This window comes from Onychomys torridus, chromosome 1, assembly GCF_903995425.1.
Source record: "Onychomys torridus chromosome 1, mOncTor1.1, whole genome shotgun sequence".
Lineage (NCBI taxonomy): Eukaryota > Metazoa > Chordata > Mammalia > Rodentia > Cricetidae > Onychomys > Onychomys torridus.
The window spans coordinates 176,515,300-176,531,753 of NC_050443.1; the positions used below are offsets into that span (position 1 = coordinate 176,515,300).

The 16,454-nt window shown below is 44.5% G+C and overlaps 1 protein-coding gene across 11 annotated transcripts in view; it reads right to left on the reverse strand.

Annotated features, from left to right (window-relative positions):
- The window catches only part of Ablim1 (actin binding LIM protein 1), a 291,354-nt gene that overhangs the window by 118,824 nt on the left and 156,076 nt on the right, over positions 1 to 16,454 (reverse strand). For all 11 annotated transcript variants that reach the window (XM_036173639.1, XM_036173682.1, XM_036173663.1 and 8 more), the window contains exon 2: positions 13,804 to 13,938. In XM_036173639.1, the coding sequence (XP_036029532.1) occupies positions 13,804 to 13,938 (135 nt within the window). The remainder of the gene's footprint in view (positions 1 to 13,803; positions 13,939 to 16,454) is intronic.

Sequence of the window (16,454 nt, forward strand, 5' to 3'; positions counted from 1 at the left end):
TGAAATTATAGATGTGTGCAGTCACACCCAGATTTCCTCCTCTTCTTTTTGTTGTGAGTGTGTGGTGCACACACACACACACACACACACACACACACACACACACACACTTCAGAGACCAGAGGAGTAGGCCTGGGGTCCTGTCCATCACTCTCCATGTTCTTCCTCTGAGACAGGGTCTCTTGCTGAACCTTAGCTAGGCTGGCAGCCAGCAAGCCTGATGATGCTCCTGTCTCTGCTCTCGTGGGGTCATAGGCCTGCATGGTTACGTGGGTGCCTAGGGTTTAAACTCAGGCCCTCACACTTATGCAGCCCCTCTGGCGATTTCTTTGAATTCTGTCTTATCATTTTTCTGCACAGTGTTTCTTCATCAGGACAGAGAAGGCAGCTTGTACCAGTCTTCCCGCCACTCAGACTTCCGTCAGTGCTGGGCGCAGAGCAGTGAGTGTGAAGGGACCTCAAAAGGTAGCTCAGAAGGGCCATCGCTGTAGCTCAGGGCTCAAAATAGCTGCACAACGCTCACCAACAATGATGTGCGGGGGCAGCTCCTGCCAGAAATAGCTTCTGCAAATGCTTGGACTCAAATGCTAAGCCCCAAAACTGGATTGTAATCGCTTTTCAGTGACTTCTAAATGCACATCAAAATCAATGATCATGTCTGGGAAGAGAAGACACTCACAAAGTCAACCAGATAGTAGAATGCTTTTGGGGATTTGGAGTTAACTCAGAGTTTGTATCTATGGTCATAAGAGTCCTGGTTAGAAGGGGCCCTTTTGGGACCTCTGTTTATTAATACATCTAAATCATTGACAACACAGTATCTTAGAATATTTGTTGTAAAATTTCATATGCAAACAAAATTACTTACAGGCAGGTCAAGAAACAAAGGTACCCACCCAGAATTCAAAAACTGACATGAAAATCTTCTACCATAGCAGAAGTTACCTTAACATAAAGCTCTAGGACTAGAAATAAGCACAGGAAATGCATGGATGAAAGTGGGGATACAACTCAACTGAGGGGTGCTGGCCTCACAAGTGCAAGGCCCTTGTTTTGATACCAAACACTAAAGGAGAGAGGGAGAAGGAGATGTCAAGAGAAGAAGACAGGAAGGAAGTGGGGAGAGAGGGAGAGAAGCTACCTATGTTTACAATGACTGACCTTGCTTATGCCCAGGATTTAAATCTCACAGTGGGCCACACCTTTGAATATTGGATCTGCATCTTTCCTGCCCCTCCCCTCCGCCCCATCTCTGACTAAACTGTTACATCTCTGCCTCCTCTGAAATCTGGTGCATGGAGAAGGCTGTAGAGAAAGTTCTGTGTCTCTCTGTGAACTGACCCCATGGAAAAGGTAAGGCCACAGACGCATGCCATTTGAACCAGCATGGAGTGGTTCCCACGGAGTCTATCACACCTTCCAATGAGCTCCTCTGAATCTATATGCTCTCCTTGTGCTCTCCCATCGGATTCTCTGGCCCTTTCCCAGAACCAGCCCTTCTTTCTAGTCCAGCCCATCCTCCCCTGTGGATGCTGCTAGTCCCACACAGCCTCAAGTATGGTGGCTCATGCCTGCAACCTGGAACTCAGGGAGCTGAGGCAGGAGAAGGAGCTAGAGGACAGACTAGGTGGGCTACATAACAAATTCCAGATCAGTCTGGGCTACAGAGTAAGACTCTGCCCACCCCACTAAAAAATAGAAAAGTTCATCGTTATAACCACTTTCCAGATAAATAAATAAAAGTATAGCCATCTCTTAAATAATAGAAATTTACTTTAAAGAAAACTAACTAAACAAACACAGAAATGCTTAGCCTAAATAACCAAGCCTCCTCCCTTCTTCCAATTTTTATAGCCTCTACTCCATGAAAAGCTTTGTATTCTGTAAGTGCACATTTCCATATGGAATGATGCTGATCTCAGAAACATTTGACAAACCTTAAAACATCAAAAAGTGCTGCTGGAGCTGGAACATTCTCCTTTCCACATAACCCAATCTTTAAAAAAACAAACTCCTAAGAAGATATTCTAACTCACTACCTTACAGTTAACACTATCTAATAGTTTTAGATAAACACTTCAAAAGGTGTGTGTGAGTGTATATGTACACCTGTATGTATGTGAGTATAGTGTTGTGTGTGCAGGTGTCTGTGTATGTGTGTATGTGCATGTGAGTGCTCACACACACCTGTATGTATGTGAGTACAGTGTTGTGTGTGCAGGTGTGTGTTCATGCACCCACACCTAGCCCAGAGGAAGACCCGAGTGTTCTACCCTGTCACTGTCTTCCTATTCTTTCGAGGCAGGATCTCTCACGGCATCTGAAGCTGGGCCGGCAGCCAGCAAGCCCAGGGACCCTCTGCCTCTCACTTATACAGTACTGGAGTCTTAGAGTTTCTATTGCTGTGATGAGCATCACGATCAAAATCAATCCGAGGAGGAAAGGTTTTTATTTCAGCTTTAATTATAAGTCACACTCCATCACTAAGGAAAGTCAGGGCAGGAACCCAACAGGGCAGATCCTGGAGGCAGAAATGACACAAGGCCACAGAGGGCTGTTCCTATGGGCTCAATGCTCACAGCTGCTCAGCCTGCTTTTTATAAACCCAGGAGCATCTGCCTGAGCAGGTAACACCACCACAGTGGTCGGGCCCTTTCACATCAATCAGTTGTCAGGACAATACTCCACAGACTTGCCCATAGGACACTTCTATGGAGGTACTTTCTCAAATAAGAGTCTTTCTTCCCAAATGACCCTAGCTTGTGTCAAGTTGACAAAATGCCAGTCAGCACAGCTACAAATTCTCGTGGCCACACCCAGCCTTTTGGGTGAGTGCTGGGATCTGAACTCAGGCTCCCACATTTATGCAGCAAGTGCTCTTTCTCATGGAGCCATCTCTCCAGTCCCTCAGAAGGAATTTTTGATGTGACAGACTCAGCTGATAAGACATTATAGAAAAAAAAAACAGGATTTTTAAAAAAGCTATCAAAATATCATTTTTCATACTCTCTAATCCATGGCCAAGTGGTAATTGTCTGCTGGAATGTGGTTCTATGGGAAGGCGCCTGCCAGTACTACCTTAGGAGAATTGCTCACATGATATGATATCTCCCACAGACAATCAGTGTTCAGAAATCTCAAATGACATAACTAAAAATAACAGAAAACTAGCTCTGTTCCTTTGAAAAGAAATAAAGCTATTATAATGAATGTTAAGGCACCATCTTTCATCTTAAATTTTTATTATACTGTGTGTGTGTGTGTGTGTGTGTGTGTGTGTGTGTGTGTGTGTGTAGGTCAGAGTCCATCTTCTGGGAATTGGTTCTCTCCTTCTACCATGTGGGTCCTGAGAACCTAACTCAGGTTCTCGTGCTTTGTGAAAAGTGCCCTTATCCATTGAGCCATCTTACAGGCCCTAAAATGGCATCTTTTGAATGATAAGAAGAACACTATGGTTTCCTTCCTATTAGAAAGTTTGTGCCAAAAATTGATGTCCTTATCTCTGTCCTCTATGCCTCCTGCCCACACTGAGCATGCACCCTCTTTCTGGTCCCGGAGGGTTATTGCTAGAACATGCATGCTCTAAGGACACCGTTTGTCCACACCCCCTCCCCCCCTTAGACCCATCCCCAGACCAACAAGCTCTGCAGGGACTGAGCAGATGTGCCTCTCACTCGCCTGTACCTACCCTGCTTCCTGCCCTGGTTACACTTGTTACCATATTCCTTCCTGACAGACCCCCGTTTCCCCAGATACACAACTGTTGTGGTTGGATATGGAATGCATCTGAACCCTTGCTTACCAGACTGTGGGACCTTAGGAGCTCCAGCCTTGCTGGAGGACGTGAGTTTCCAGGGATGGGCCTTGAGGTTGTATAGCTTGGGCCCACTTCTTGTCTGATTTCTATGGATACTGTAAGCAGCTGCCTCATGCTCTGGCCACCTTCCCCTTGTTGTGATGGCCTGATGCCCTACTTGTCAGGTACTTGGTGATGGCAAAAAGAGTAACTGCTATAGTGACCTTTTAACCCTCTGCAGCCCAGAACTGTGGCCTGATAGGTGAGGGATGCTCTGTATTTCACATGGCCAGGATGTGAAGGTCTTGTGTCAGTATTTCCAGGCTTACTTAGCAAAAATGAAGTGATTTTTAGTTATAAGAAAAAAAAAAAAAAAAAAAAAAAGGAAATCTGCTCTTCGGAATAATGAAGCCTGTGTTGTCTTGTTTTTTGTTTTTAGTTTGTTTTTTTCATGGCAACTCAAAGTTTTTCTTCCTGGAGGTGGCAGTGAATGGAGGAGCCTGTGGTGATATATTGTGTACCCTAATAAACGTGCCTGAGGATCAGAGGACACGACAGCCACTAGATTAGACATAGAGGCCAGACAGTGACACACACACCTTTAATCCTATCATTTGGGAGGCAGAGATCCATCTGGATTCTGTGAGTTCAAAGCCACCTTTAATCCCAGTACTGGGAAGCACACATGTCTTTAATCCCAGGAAGTGATGTTTGGGCAGAGAAAGATATATATGGTGTGAGGAAATAGGAACTCACTCTCTTTAGGCTGAGGATTTCATAGAGTTGAGAACTAGCGGTTGGCTGCTCTGCTTCTCTGATCTTTCAGCTTTCATGCTGTTATCTGGATCTGGGTTTTTTATTAAAAGACCATCTAAGATTTGAACAGCAGGAGCCTTCTTTACCACCCATCCCTGCCCTTGCCACAAACACGCATACTCTCTGGCCTCTGTTTCCTGTTCAGGGAAGGATGAATGAATACATGGTGCCTTTCAATTCTCTTTTCCACTGTAGACAGCCCAGGATCCAGGAACTGGTGCCACCCATGATGGGTGAGCCCTTCCAATCTCGCTTAATACAATCAAGATACTCTCCCCAAGGCATGCTCAGAGGCCCACTTCCCAGAGGATTCCAGGTCAAGGCTCCTACCCAGTAACAATTCCATCCCTCAGGAGCTCAAAGTCTTCCCTTTTAACTCACAAGCTTTCACCTCTTGTCCCCAAGCCTCATGACCACATAAATATAAAATGCACTCATCAATCTGTTTCCAGATTTTGTACATGATGTGACCAAGGGCTTCAGGCTCCTGCTTCCTTCACTGCCCCACTGTACTGGCCTGGACCTTGAAACCTGAGCCTAAGTGAGCCCTTCTCCTTAAAGTTGCTTTTGTCAGGAGAAACTTGTGACAGCCCTCGGGCAGTGAGTTTGCATCTCTCATACAGCTCTAGACACTGTTCCTTGGTTTTACCAGTCATGATGGTTAAGTCGCATTTGCGTGATCATATGAGTTTCTGATTAACACCCCACAAAGGCACAGACAAGTCCTAATTCATATGTGGAACTTAATCACATGGAACCTAGTTTTGAGCAGCTAAGCACTCTAAAAGTATTTGTTGAATAAACCAATGTTACCATTTATGATCAGGATTCATAAATGCTGATAAAGTAGCTCAAAGTTCCTGTCACTACTAATCCCTTGATTTCAGCCTTCCACCCTGAACTCATAGCAGAGAGGAATGATTGATCCCAAATCATAGGACTGCAGCCATCTTGAGTTGTAACTGTAACAATGTCCCCAAGAAAACCTCATGCAATTCTTCAGCATCATTTTCTAACAAACCTCTAAAAGTAGACAAATTACTATAAGGGACTATTAGTGGTGGTATTGAGTGACACCAGTCCACAGTGGCGCTGTGGTGTGTGGAGCTTTACGGCTGGACTCTGGTGCCATAGGTGTCCCTAGATCTTTGATATTCGCCTGAATAAACCCAGTACTGCCCAGCAAAGATGATGCCACATCTGTCCTAAACCATATACAGGCTCATCTTTCCTCCCCAAATTGCAGACTCAATTCTTCTGGCAGTCTCTCAGGACCATGGTTTGGTCTGTACGGCATTCAACAAACTGTACTTATACAACCCTAGATCAGCCTGCCTCTTTTCCATCTGAGAGCTCCTTCAACCAGTCCCACACCACAAGACTGGGACTGGGATATCCCAGGGAAGCTGTGTGGGAGGGAATTCTGGGACCTTGCGTCTGAGAATTCAGAAGCACACTTGGGTACCCTGACCTCTTCTGCCTCTGCATTAGCAATCAAGCATGTCCCTGTCTCCCCTTGGAAGTCCATCTCAAACCTGAATTCTGGATTGTTATGAGGCTGTTATGGGGTGTGGAATACCAATTTTTTTTTTTCTTTTGGCCAGAGCTGAGGACCAAACCCAGGGCCTTGTGCTTGCTAGGCAAGTGCTCTACCACTGAGCTAAACCCCCAACTCTGGAATACCAATTCTTTGGGGCATTTCCTAGGCTTACAAGGCCATGGTGTGATCAAGCAGCTGAAATGGTTCCCCACCACCACCCTGCTTTTCATAAACTTCCATTTCCTCCCCTCTACCACTTTACCAATTTAAACTAGAAGTTTTTGGCCCAGCAAAGGCTGGTATAGACACACATAACCCAGGAGCTGATTAGAAACACCAACATCAGCAGAGGGGCTGATCAGCAAGGCTTGGGAGAAGGGCTGGAGCCTGATTTGTCTACCAGAACCAGGGTTGCTTGGGTAGGATCACACAAGAAACTCTGCTCAGAGGCGTTCAGGCCAAACCCATCTCCAGGAGCTTTCAAACTGTGTGACACATGGGACTTCCTAATGCATGACTTTGATGGGTTTTTCCCATCTCCTTTCTGAAGGTTCTGATACTTGCAACATTCCTAAAGTGAAACTCAGTTACAGAAGCTCCTGGGAATAACAGAAAACTACCTGCGGACTCCAGGTTCATCATAAACACACTTTTTCTGGTTTTCGTGGCCAACAGTAAATCTCTGTGGGAAAGGCTGAGGACGATAGTACTCAGGACTCTGAAGATATGTCTAAATGTCCCTTGCATCACCATCAAAGGCCACACCAACTCCTCCTCCTCCTCCTCCTCCTCCTCCTCCTCCTCCTCCTCCTCCTCCTCCTTCTTTTTGTTTTCTGAGACAGGGTTTCTCTGTGTAGCTTTGCGCCTTTCCTGGATCTTGCTTTGGAGACCAGGCTGGCCTCAAACTCACAGAGATCCACCTGCCTCTGCCTCCCGAGTGCTGGGATTAAAGGCATGCACCACCACCGCCCGGCTCTTTTTGTATTTAAAAAAAAGAAACTGTGGAAAAAAGCTTTAAGGTCTTGGCAGATTTATCAAAGAATCTGATTTTTGTTGTTTTTCTCTCATTTGGTGTAAAATACTTCACTAGACATAACTAAAACCTTTGCTTTGAGAATGGAAAGTTGGCTCAGTTTTTAAGAAGCCCCAGGAGAGCTGAGACCCTCTTCTGACCTCTGTGGGCATTACATTCATGTAGCATATGTTCATACAGACATATACAATAGTAAAAAACAAAAATAAAATCTACAATCCTTGCTCTAAACAAAATAAGGGGGACACCCAGGCACAGTCAGCTCCTACATGACACGTTCACATGGCTACCAAAATTTCACTACTCCATGTGATTAGTGGCAGAGTAAAATCCCATAGCAGTTAAAATGTTTGATGACATTTATAATGTCATAGTTTCAAGGTGACCGGGTGGACTCCCAAAACCACCACCTCCTCTTTTCAGAGAGGAGTCCCACCACAACGCCAGGATCCATCTTCCCATACTTGCCCAGCGTCAAGTGCCAACTTTGCCATTTTCTGTTATTCACTCACGTCTGCTATTTACTTAATGTCTTTTTAAAATTTAATATTGGAGACAGAGTCTCATGTAGTCCAGGCTAGCTTCAAATTCACTGTACACTGAGGATGACCTCGAGCTTCTGATCCCTCTGCCTTTATGTCCTGGATGTAATCCTGAGGGATAACCAGGCAAGTACCACCATGATGTATTTATAGATCACTTGGGATTGAACCTGGGGCTTTGTAAATGCTCGGCATACACTCTACCAACTAAGCTACAACCCCAGTCCCGCAATGTCTTCTGAAGTCAGCACACTTATGAATAAGTACAATTATTTGAAAAGGCAAGTGTCAGCAATGCAATAAGTCAAAAGCCAGTGGCATCTCCCTACATAGAAACAATCTGAGGAAAAATACTGAGAGTATTTAAAAGAGATATTAAACAGTATAATTAAATTTGAATGGTGATATACTCCTGAGGACTTGAAATGTTATAAAGACCTTTGGTTTCATGACATTTGATGGAATGAAAAAAATAACTTAAGGATAATAATTTTCTCACTGTGTAAGAAATGTCATGCTGGGAAGCATAAAAAAATAAACAAACAACCTCTTTCCCCCACTCCCAAACATTAACCTCAATCATGTCTTAGTTTCTTAAAGGTAATAATTTAGGAATAATGATCTATAATTAGTATATCAGTTAACGATAAACATTTCATTCATTCATTTGGAGCATATGCACAGTATATTTCAGAGAAATTATGTACACTTATCTTATTCCAGTTTGGAACTTAAAAATGAATATTTTTAAAGATCTGCATTACATTGATTTGATAAAATAACACAGTTACAGGCTACAACATATAAAGTTCCAAACACTCAGGCCTATGCTTTCCCAGAGGAATATGGCATGAATCTGGCTTCTCACTTGCAGTAAGGAGCTCGCTCGCTCTTGTATCTCCATTGTCCCTGAGCCCTGGTTCTTCCTGCCTTCTCATCCTTGTCTGAATGCCTATGATTCTCCCAAGTTAGTATTAAAAGCCTGGGCTCAGCTCTTGGCAGGGTCGGGGGTTATAAGAAACTGCTTCCATATTTCTGGAGTTTTACCAGTTTTCCATTGATCCACAAAATAGCCCTGAACCTGTGCCCGAGTGAGCACAGAGGACGCCCTAAGGGAAGGGCAGCCCAAGCGCGTGCGTTCTGCACAGGCCGCCTCTGTGAGGCTGGCGGTGGCTCTGTGGACAGATGCCTTTGTATCTTTCTTCTTGGAAGTCTATGCCTAGAATCCATCAGAGGGCTTGTATCGCAGCAAGCATTTGATAAAACCCTGTCAACAGGCTGTGTCACTCACAACATTTATGATAGACAAGCGCCAAAGAACTTCACCATGCTTGACTGTTCACTATGCACTGCACAAACCCTAGTGCCGGGTATTGGGCAGTGACCAAACAGAAGGCAGTCCGCCTCGGAGGGGCTTACTATCTACCAGATGAGTAAGACAAGGTTAGTTCAAAAAACAGTAAGAGGAGCCATGATACAGAGAGATCTTGCATCATCCTAGCCCTCGTCAGCACTCAGTAACTTTCCCCTTCTTCTTTTTCGTTTCTGTTACCTGTCCACAATCATTCTGCAACAGAACAACATTGTTTTCCTTCATTCTATGGTGTTGTTTCTGTGGCATCTCCCTACATAGAGTGTGGTGGCTTCCAAGTCTCCTTTGACTCCCTATTCAATCTGTGATAATGTTCCAGTGAGATGGTAGTTTCATTTCCCCCTTGATTGCCACAATGTGGTTGGACTCTATGGAGTACAGGACAATCAGAAACCCCAACACCTCCACTCGGGTGGGGGCTGTTAGTTATTTGTGCAGCTTACTTCTCTGGGAGGAATGGCTTCTGAGAAGGGACAAATTTATCAGTGCCAGCCACTTCTAAGTATCTTTTACGAGTTATCACTCTGCTCCATTATATGGTAGGTATTTTTATTCAATATTTTGATATATTAGTCATCATAATGAGTATTGTTTCTCTTGGATATTTTTAGGGTTAAGACCCTAGACTCATTGTTTTTTTTTTTTTTTTTTTTTTTCAATACTAGAAAATTCTAAAGGATTAAGAAAAAAACCTGGATCTGGTTGGCTACCCTGAGAACTAAGAGATCTTTGGGCCAAATCTGTTTCCAATAACTCCAGGGACTCTGCTTAAATGTCCAGCTCTTCCCTCTGTATGGCCCCTGTCCCCAGCAGCCGCCCTCTCTCACACTGTCACCCGCTTGGCCTTGGGTCAGGGTCTCTTCTCTCAAGGCCATTTGTTTCATTTTTTTAAGCAAAAATCATTATCTTTGCTCTTCTCTGTCATGGGGATCTTAGTCCTAATTGTAGAAACAGTCCTCAAGAAATAAAGCTCTGTGGATTGAGCATGTGCCTGTGTGGAGGACAGCACTGTGGCAGAGGGTGAGAGTCCACAGTCAGCACTGAGCAGACTTTGACAAAATCCCTGCTTGCTTGGTGTGTGCTCTGGCCTGGAATCTTCCATCCCAGGAACTGCACAGCTGTAGCTGGGAAAACAGGAAACTGGTGTGTAAGGACTGGCTGTGGTCAGGAGCATCAGGGAAGGCAGCAGTCCAGAGGTGGTCCTGCTGCCACCCACACACCCCTCATTCTGATCTCAGGGGTTGCTGGGACATCTCTGTGGAGAGTTATTTAACCCTACCAGAAGGTAGCAGATGAAAAAATGGCCCTGCTTGAACAAGATGCTTTTTCTCTTATTTCTATAAGTATAAAATTGCTCTAAAAACACAGTCTTTTAATTGAAAAAAATAAAAGAATGAGGAGAGGAGAGATGATAGCTCAATGGGTGAGGCCCTGGTTTCTCTTCCAGAGGACCCAGGTTCAATATCCAGTACCCACGTGGTGGCTTACACAGTCTGGAACTCCAGTTCTGGGGATCTGATGCCCTCTCCTGGCCTCCGTGGGCACTGCATGCCTGTGGTGGTGCACAGACACATGAAGGCAAAACTGTCCATTAACATAAAACACTTTACTAAAAATTCAAGAAAGAAGAGAAGAGAAGGGAGTAAAGCATAAAGAGGTAGAGGACTGTCCTGATCAATGAGACGGTCACTGAGCTAAAGATAGCCTGATGGCGGCTGTCACCTGCCCCACACCATTTCACACCATAACCTCTCTCCATCACTCCAGATACTCAGCAAAATCTGCTACACACACACACACACACACACACACACACACACACACACACACACACTGCCTGGGGCCAGTGGTAGTCGGGAAACAGAGGAAGAATGATGGCCAGTGTGGGCTGAAGCAACACTTAGCCTTCTACAGGAAGTCTAAGGATTTGACACCAGAAAGAATTTGGAGAGAGAGAGCACAAGAATGAAAGCTTCCAGGGATCTGTGGAATTGTGCTGTCCAGTGGTGACCACATACCCAGAGGTGGCTTTTGAGCACACTCAACAGGAGGAGTCCAAGTTGACATGTGTTAAGCTAGGGTGAAAAGAAGCCAGATAGCTCAATGACTGTATGTTAATTAAAATATTATTTTGACACAGAAAGCTAAATGAAATATAGTATGAAAATGAAGTGTACTTTTCCCTTTTCACCTTTCTAACACAACTATTAGAAAATTTTGAGTTGCACACATGACTTTGAGTGCTGACGATGCATCTCTAGAATGTTTGGGTGCTGTTACGATATGGAAGCTTTGACCACCTTTGGTAGCAGAAGATGAAGCCCAGAGGGTTGGGATCCAAGACAGCACACACCGCCAGACGAGGTGAGGGAAGACACAAACTGACGAGAATAGATGACTTTCTTTGTCTTAGCAACTTTTTGTTAAATTGCCAAATAATTCCTAAGAAATAGCACATGCTTTAAAAATAGAATTCAGTCTACGGAAAAAATTCAGCGCTGCAGGAACACATTTAGGGCATGAATCAATGTACAAGGCACAATTTCCAACATGAAGAAGCTATGTTCAGTCATTGGATTTAAACTAGAAAATAAGAAAACCAAGGAATCCTCAGGGGACTATGTCTTTGAATCCCTCAAAGTACTTCACACTGACTTCCCAGGTCAGAGGCTAACACTGTCCAAGTCCACTAGAAATATCAGACACACACATGGCTGCAGTCATTTACATGTCGTATTTATTTCATTTCTTATCTATTTCTTGAGGTCATGTCTCTGGAAATTCATGGGCAAAAATTTGAAAAAAAAAAATGCTGACTCCAAGTTTCTCAAACTGAGTGGAACCAGAAACCAGTTTCTCAGACATGCTCTATAGGAAGCCTAGCACCTCTAGGTTCTGTACCATATACTTTTACAGTTACCTGTATATAGCAGATGCAGACTTCATATCTGAGGTGATGTGATAGCACATGGTCCAGTATGTTTATTTTATAGATATGGTACTAAGCCACAGAGAGACATGTGACTTGCCTGAGATCACAGAGCTTACTGGTGTGTCAGGACTCAGGCTCTATGATACAGCTGTATACTTGGCACCCTGGGAACGGTCCATGCTTCCTAAAGATCAGTGTGGGCTGTATGAAAACTCCAGCTGGCCATACTTACTCCAGAAGGCATTTTTAAAAAGAAGGATCACATAACCCTTGTCTATAACATGTACATCAGAACACTTCTTTTAAATAAATTTAATTGTATGGCAGGTAGCTTAGGAGGCAGTGCAGAGTGTGCACCTAGGATGCTCAAAGGGAAGCCTGATGTCTAAGAACAAGGTGTCGAGCACAGGGAGGTGCAAAGTGACTCCAGGGAGCAGACTCAGAAACTCATGCTCCTCTCTCCCTACGCCAAGTACTCTCCTTCCCCTGAACTACACTGATATGGCATTTCAGAGCACCCAGACAAACTAGCCAGCTTGTGTGAGCTACAGGACATGGCCTCATGAACAATGGTGTTGAGATCATTTGGATTAGAGTTACCTTTCTGTATAAGGCTAAATTTTCATGTCTTGACATGTGTGAGTACACACACACACACACACACACACACACACACACACACACAGTGACTTAGCAGCCAATCTTTCATTTAAAAGGACCTTTTTAAAAAATGTATGTATATGAATGTTTGTCTGCATGTGTATATATGAAGCATATACTTGGTGTGTTCACTGAGGCCAAAAGTGGGTGTCAGACCCTATGGAACTGGAGTTACAGATGGTTGTTGGAGCCATCACGTGGGTGCTGGGAACTGACCTGGGTCCTCTGTAAGAACAACAAGTGTTCCTATCCACTGAGTCATCTCTCCAGCCCTGGGCATCTCATAGTTAAAGTTTTCCAGTCCTTCCTTCCATACATAATGGACAGCAACGTTACTTTACTAGGAATCTCTTCTTTCACAGAGGAAAAAGAAAATGGAAATACAAAAATCTCAAAAATTTCATTGTATTTTCAGAAATCCCCTCCCCCCAGGATCAAGACCTTGTTGTGTGATGTTTTGTCTGTGTTCTGACAAATAAAGCTTGCCTGGAGATCAGAGAAGCAGAGCTAGCAGTCACTAGAGACTTCTTACCTCTAGGAATCCTCAGACCAAATGTGGCCAAGATCCTGTCTCCACCTACCTTATATTCCTATCTCTACCTCCATAGTGCTAGGATTAAAGGCATGCATCACCACTGCCTTGCTCTGTTTCTCTTTTAGACTAGTTCAATCTCAAGTAGCCCAGAGTGGCCTTGAACTCCTGATCTTCCTGCTTCCTTCTCCTAAGTGCTGGGATTAAAGGTGTGTGACACCACCGCCTGGCCTCTATGGTTAACTAGTGGCCCTCTAACCTCCAGGCAAGCTTTATTTGTCTGAACATAAACAAAATATCATACAACAGGACCTCAATAAATGCCCCAAGACTTTGCCTTGAGAAGGTCTGGTGTCCCCCTGAAGTCTAATCTATTTCTAAACTAGAAGTGATTAAATTAAGAGCTTCTTAAAGCATTTGGATATCACCTAGGAGTCTGGGGTGGCATTCAGAGGACTGTACTGATGGCTACATGCTGCTAAGCAGGAGGCTCAGGCACCACCCAGGGATCTGGGTGGCATTCAGAAGGTATTGTATTGATGGCTGCACGCCACCCATCAGGATGCTGGAGGTACTGTACCTTTGCAGGTGAAACATTTGATATGGAAATGCTTGGTCTGGACCCGGAGTACTTCGCCCTTGCATGGCTCCCCACATTTATGGCAGTGAATGGCAGGTTTCTCTGATGAGTGGTGAGGGTCCTGAGGATGGGCCACTGGAAAGAAACAGCAAAAGATTTAGGTGAAAAGGAAGCATTTCTAGAAAACAGTCTTTGCAAGGATGTGTGACCATTCCCAGCATGCAGCGGCCATTCAATAAGCAAGAGGTGGGCACACACCCCACCCCATGAGCTTGGATCCACAGCTGCATGTGTCCGTGGCAGCCTCAACAGTCCACTGGGGACACATATGCTGTCTCCTGCCTTCTGCCTCAACTTCTCAAGAACTACAGATTGTATAAATACAATCCCTTTTCGCTTAGTATTTTGCAGTCAGTATTTGTGGCACCTTTTTGCTGACTTAGCATATTCCAGCAGGAGTTCACTGTAAGGCAAAGGTTCCTCAGAGGCAGGGGCCATTTCTTAGTCTGTTTGCTTTCTGTCCTAACAGTGTCCCAGCTCCTGTCGGCACAGAATGCTCATGTAGTGCTAACTACTTAGGCTGTGTGGGACAATTTCTCACTGCCATCATCAGACAATGTTTTCTATCTGACTCTGGGGACTCATTTAACCTACTGGAGGCCCATTAGGAGACTTTCATGGCACACACAGTTCCCCACATATACTAAGAGCAAAAACTTAAAAATAATAACAATCTGCGAAGCCTGGATCCCTCTGCACTCAACCTGCTTCCTTGCCTGTAAGGCAGAGGGGCCTGGACCAGTTGGGTGTGTATGAGGGCTCACGGAGAATATTCTCTTAGATCCCAGTGCCATTTTCAGGAAATGTCAGTTAGTTTGGCTGTCCCAGCCTCAGAATCAGGTGCAGAGTCTGAACTAACTGCAGAGGGGCATGAAGGAGACAGTGAAACAACACCTGGGTTTGTGTCTCTCACGGGTTCCTTTGTCAGAGAATGTCAATAACCGCTTATTGCTAGCAATTTCCTTTGCTGATGAAGAGCCTTAGAACCCATGTGACATTATCAGGCAATCTGCATTTGACCAACCAACACAAAGAGCAATGGCATCTTTTAGACATTTTTAAAATGTATGTCAAGTAGGAAAACTGCACGGGACAGCTCCCGTGAGACCTGCTGAGACCCAGCGTAGAAAGGACATCAGAGCGAGAAGCTGGCCATGTGTGATAGCATGTGTGTAAAAGCATGGCATGGGTAATAGTACATTGTTCTATATAGAATGTCCCCCATTCTCATTTTGCTGAAGAGTTTGGGCAAGATGGTGCAAACAACCAGTCCCTGACCCCGTTTCTGAAGAACAAGGTTCTTGTGAGGTTTCGGTCAGGAGCAGGTGTGGTTTCAAGCTAAACATGTGACTCAAATTCCTAGAGTATGAGCCTGGATCCCAAGAATACCAGGAGGCAGGGAACCCAGCATCACAAGCCACCTGCATTCCTTTATCTGCCTGATCCAATCTCTCTGTATTTACCACCAGATTCACATTTTCTACAGGAATTAAGGAGGGGTGTGCATGCTGTCAAGAACACTGGGAGCAATGTACGTCAAGTCCAAAATCTATTCACATGGGCATGAAGAAAAATGTTCTTTCAAGAGTGCCTGCTCCACATGCTGGTGGGGGAGTTTGTGAGCTTTTCAGTTTCTTCCAGTTAACTTCTGTTTTTCAGGAAAGTTATCATCACGGGGTATCATGCTAATACTGCTCCCGGTGCTTACACGTAAGTCGTTTTGTTTGGTTGCACCACCCTTGACTGGCAGTGGGATGAGCAATAATGCTCCCATTTGGTGGATAAGGCAATTGGGCTTCAGAGATGCTGAACGGCCCTCTTAAAGTAACAGCTAGTGTAAGTGCAAAGGTCAACATTTCGGTCCTTCCAGACTTACTATGCTCCTCCCAGACTATTAGGATAAGCCAGGAAATTGTTACAAGCAAGATATTTATTTAGCCAATTTTATACACAATTCTCAAAGTAACAACCAGGGTTTGTGATATGAATGAATTCACAACATGCCCCCACGGTTGGGCATGCCCGGCACTTCTGCCTAGTTATTTCGGGTTCAAAATAGCCATTTCCGGATCAAAACATCTCGCATGACTAGGATCCCGTGGCTTTGCGTGGTTGCACAGGCACAGCCATGTGATCTACATGCATGCGTGGAGTAGCCACATGAGTTCCTGTACGCACACGCAGCCCACCCTTTATAAGCCAGCGCCATTTTGCACCGGCCTCTCCTTTCCCTCTTGACCATGTGTGTTTCCCACAGTCCTGTTCACGTCTGTCTCTTTCTCTCCTATCTTAATAAAAACTCTTCTGTGGATTTGTCGTGATTCAGGACATTTCCTCGAAGGGTAAGAGCGCCAAATAACTAACAGTTTGGCTTTCAGAGAGAACACTGATAGTGTATGTGGAAAAGTTGTCTCTAGGTGAGCCCAGGACCCTGGTTATCAACAAAGCAATTATGTATCCCTTGAATTAGAAATCCTTGTGCCATGTATTTAGAAAGGCAAATGTTATCTCATCCCCAAATGCTATCATACAAAAGATTTTTTAAAAAATAACAAATGCTGGGGGTGCTGTCTCCTGGAAAAGTGAGCTCC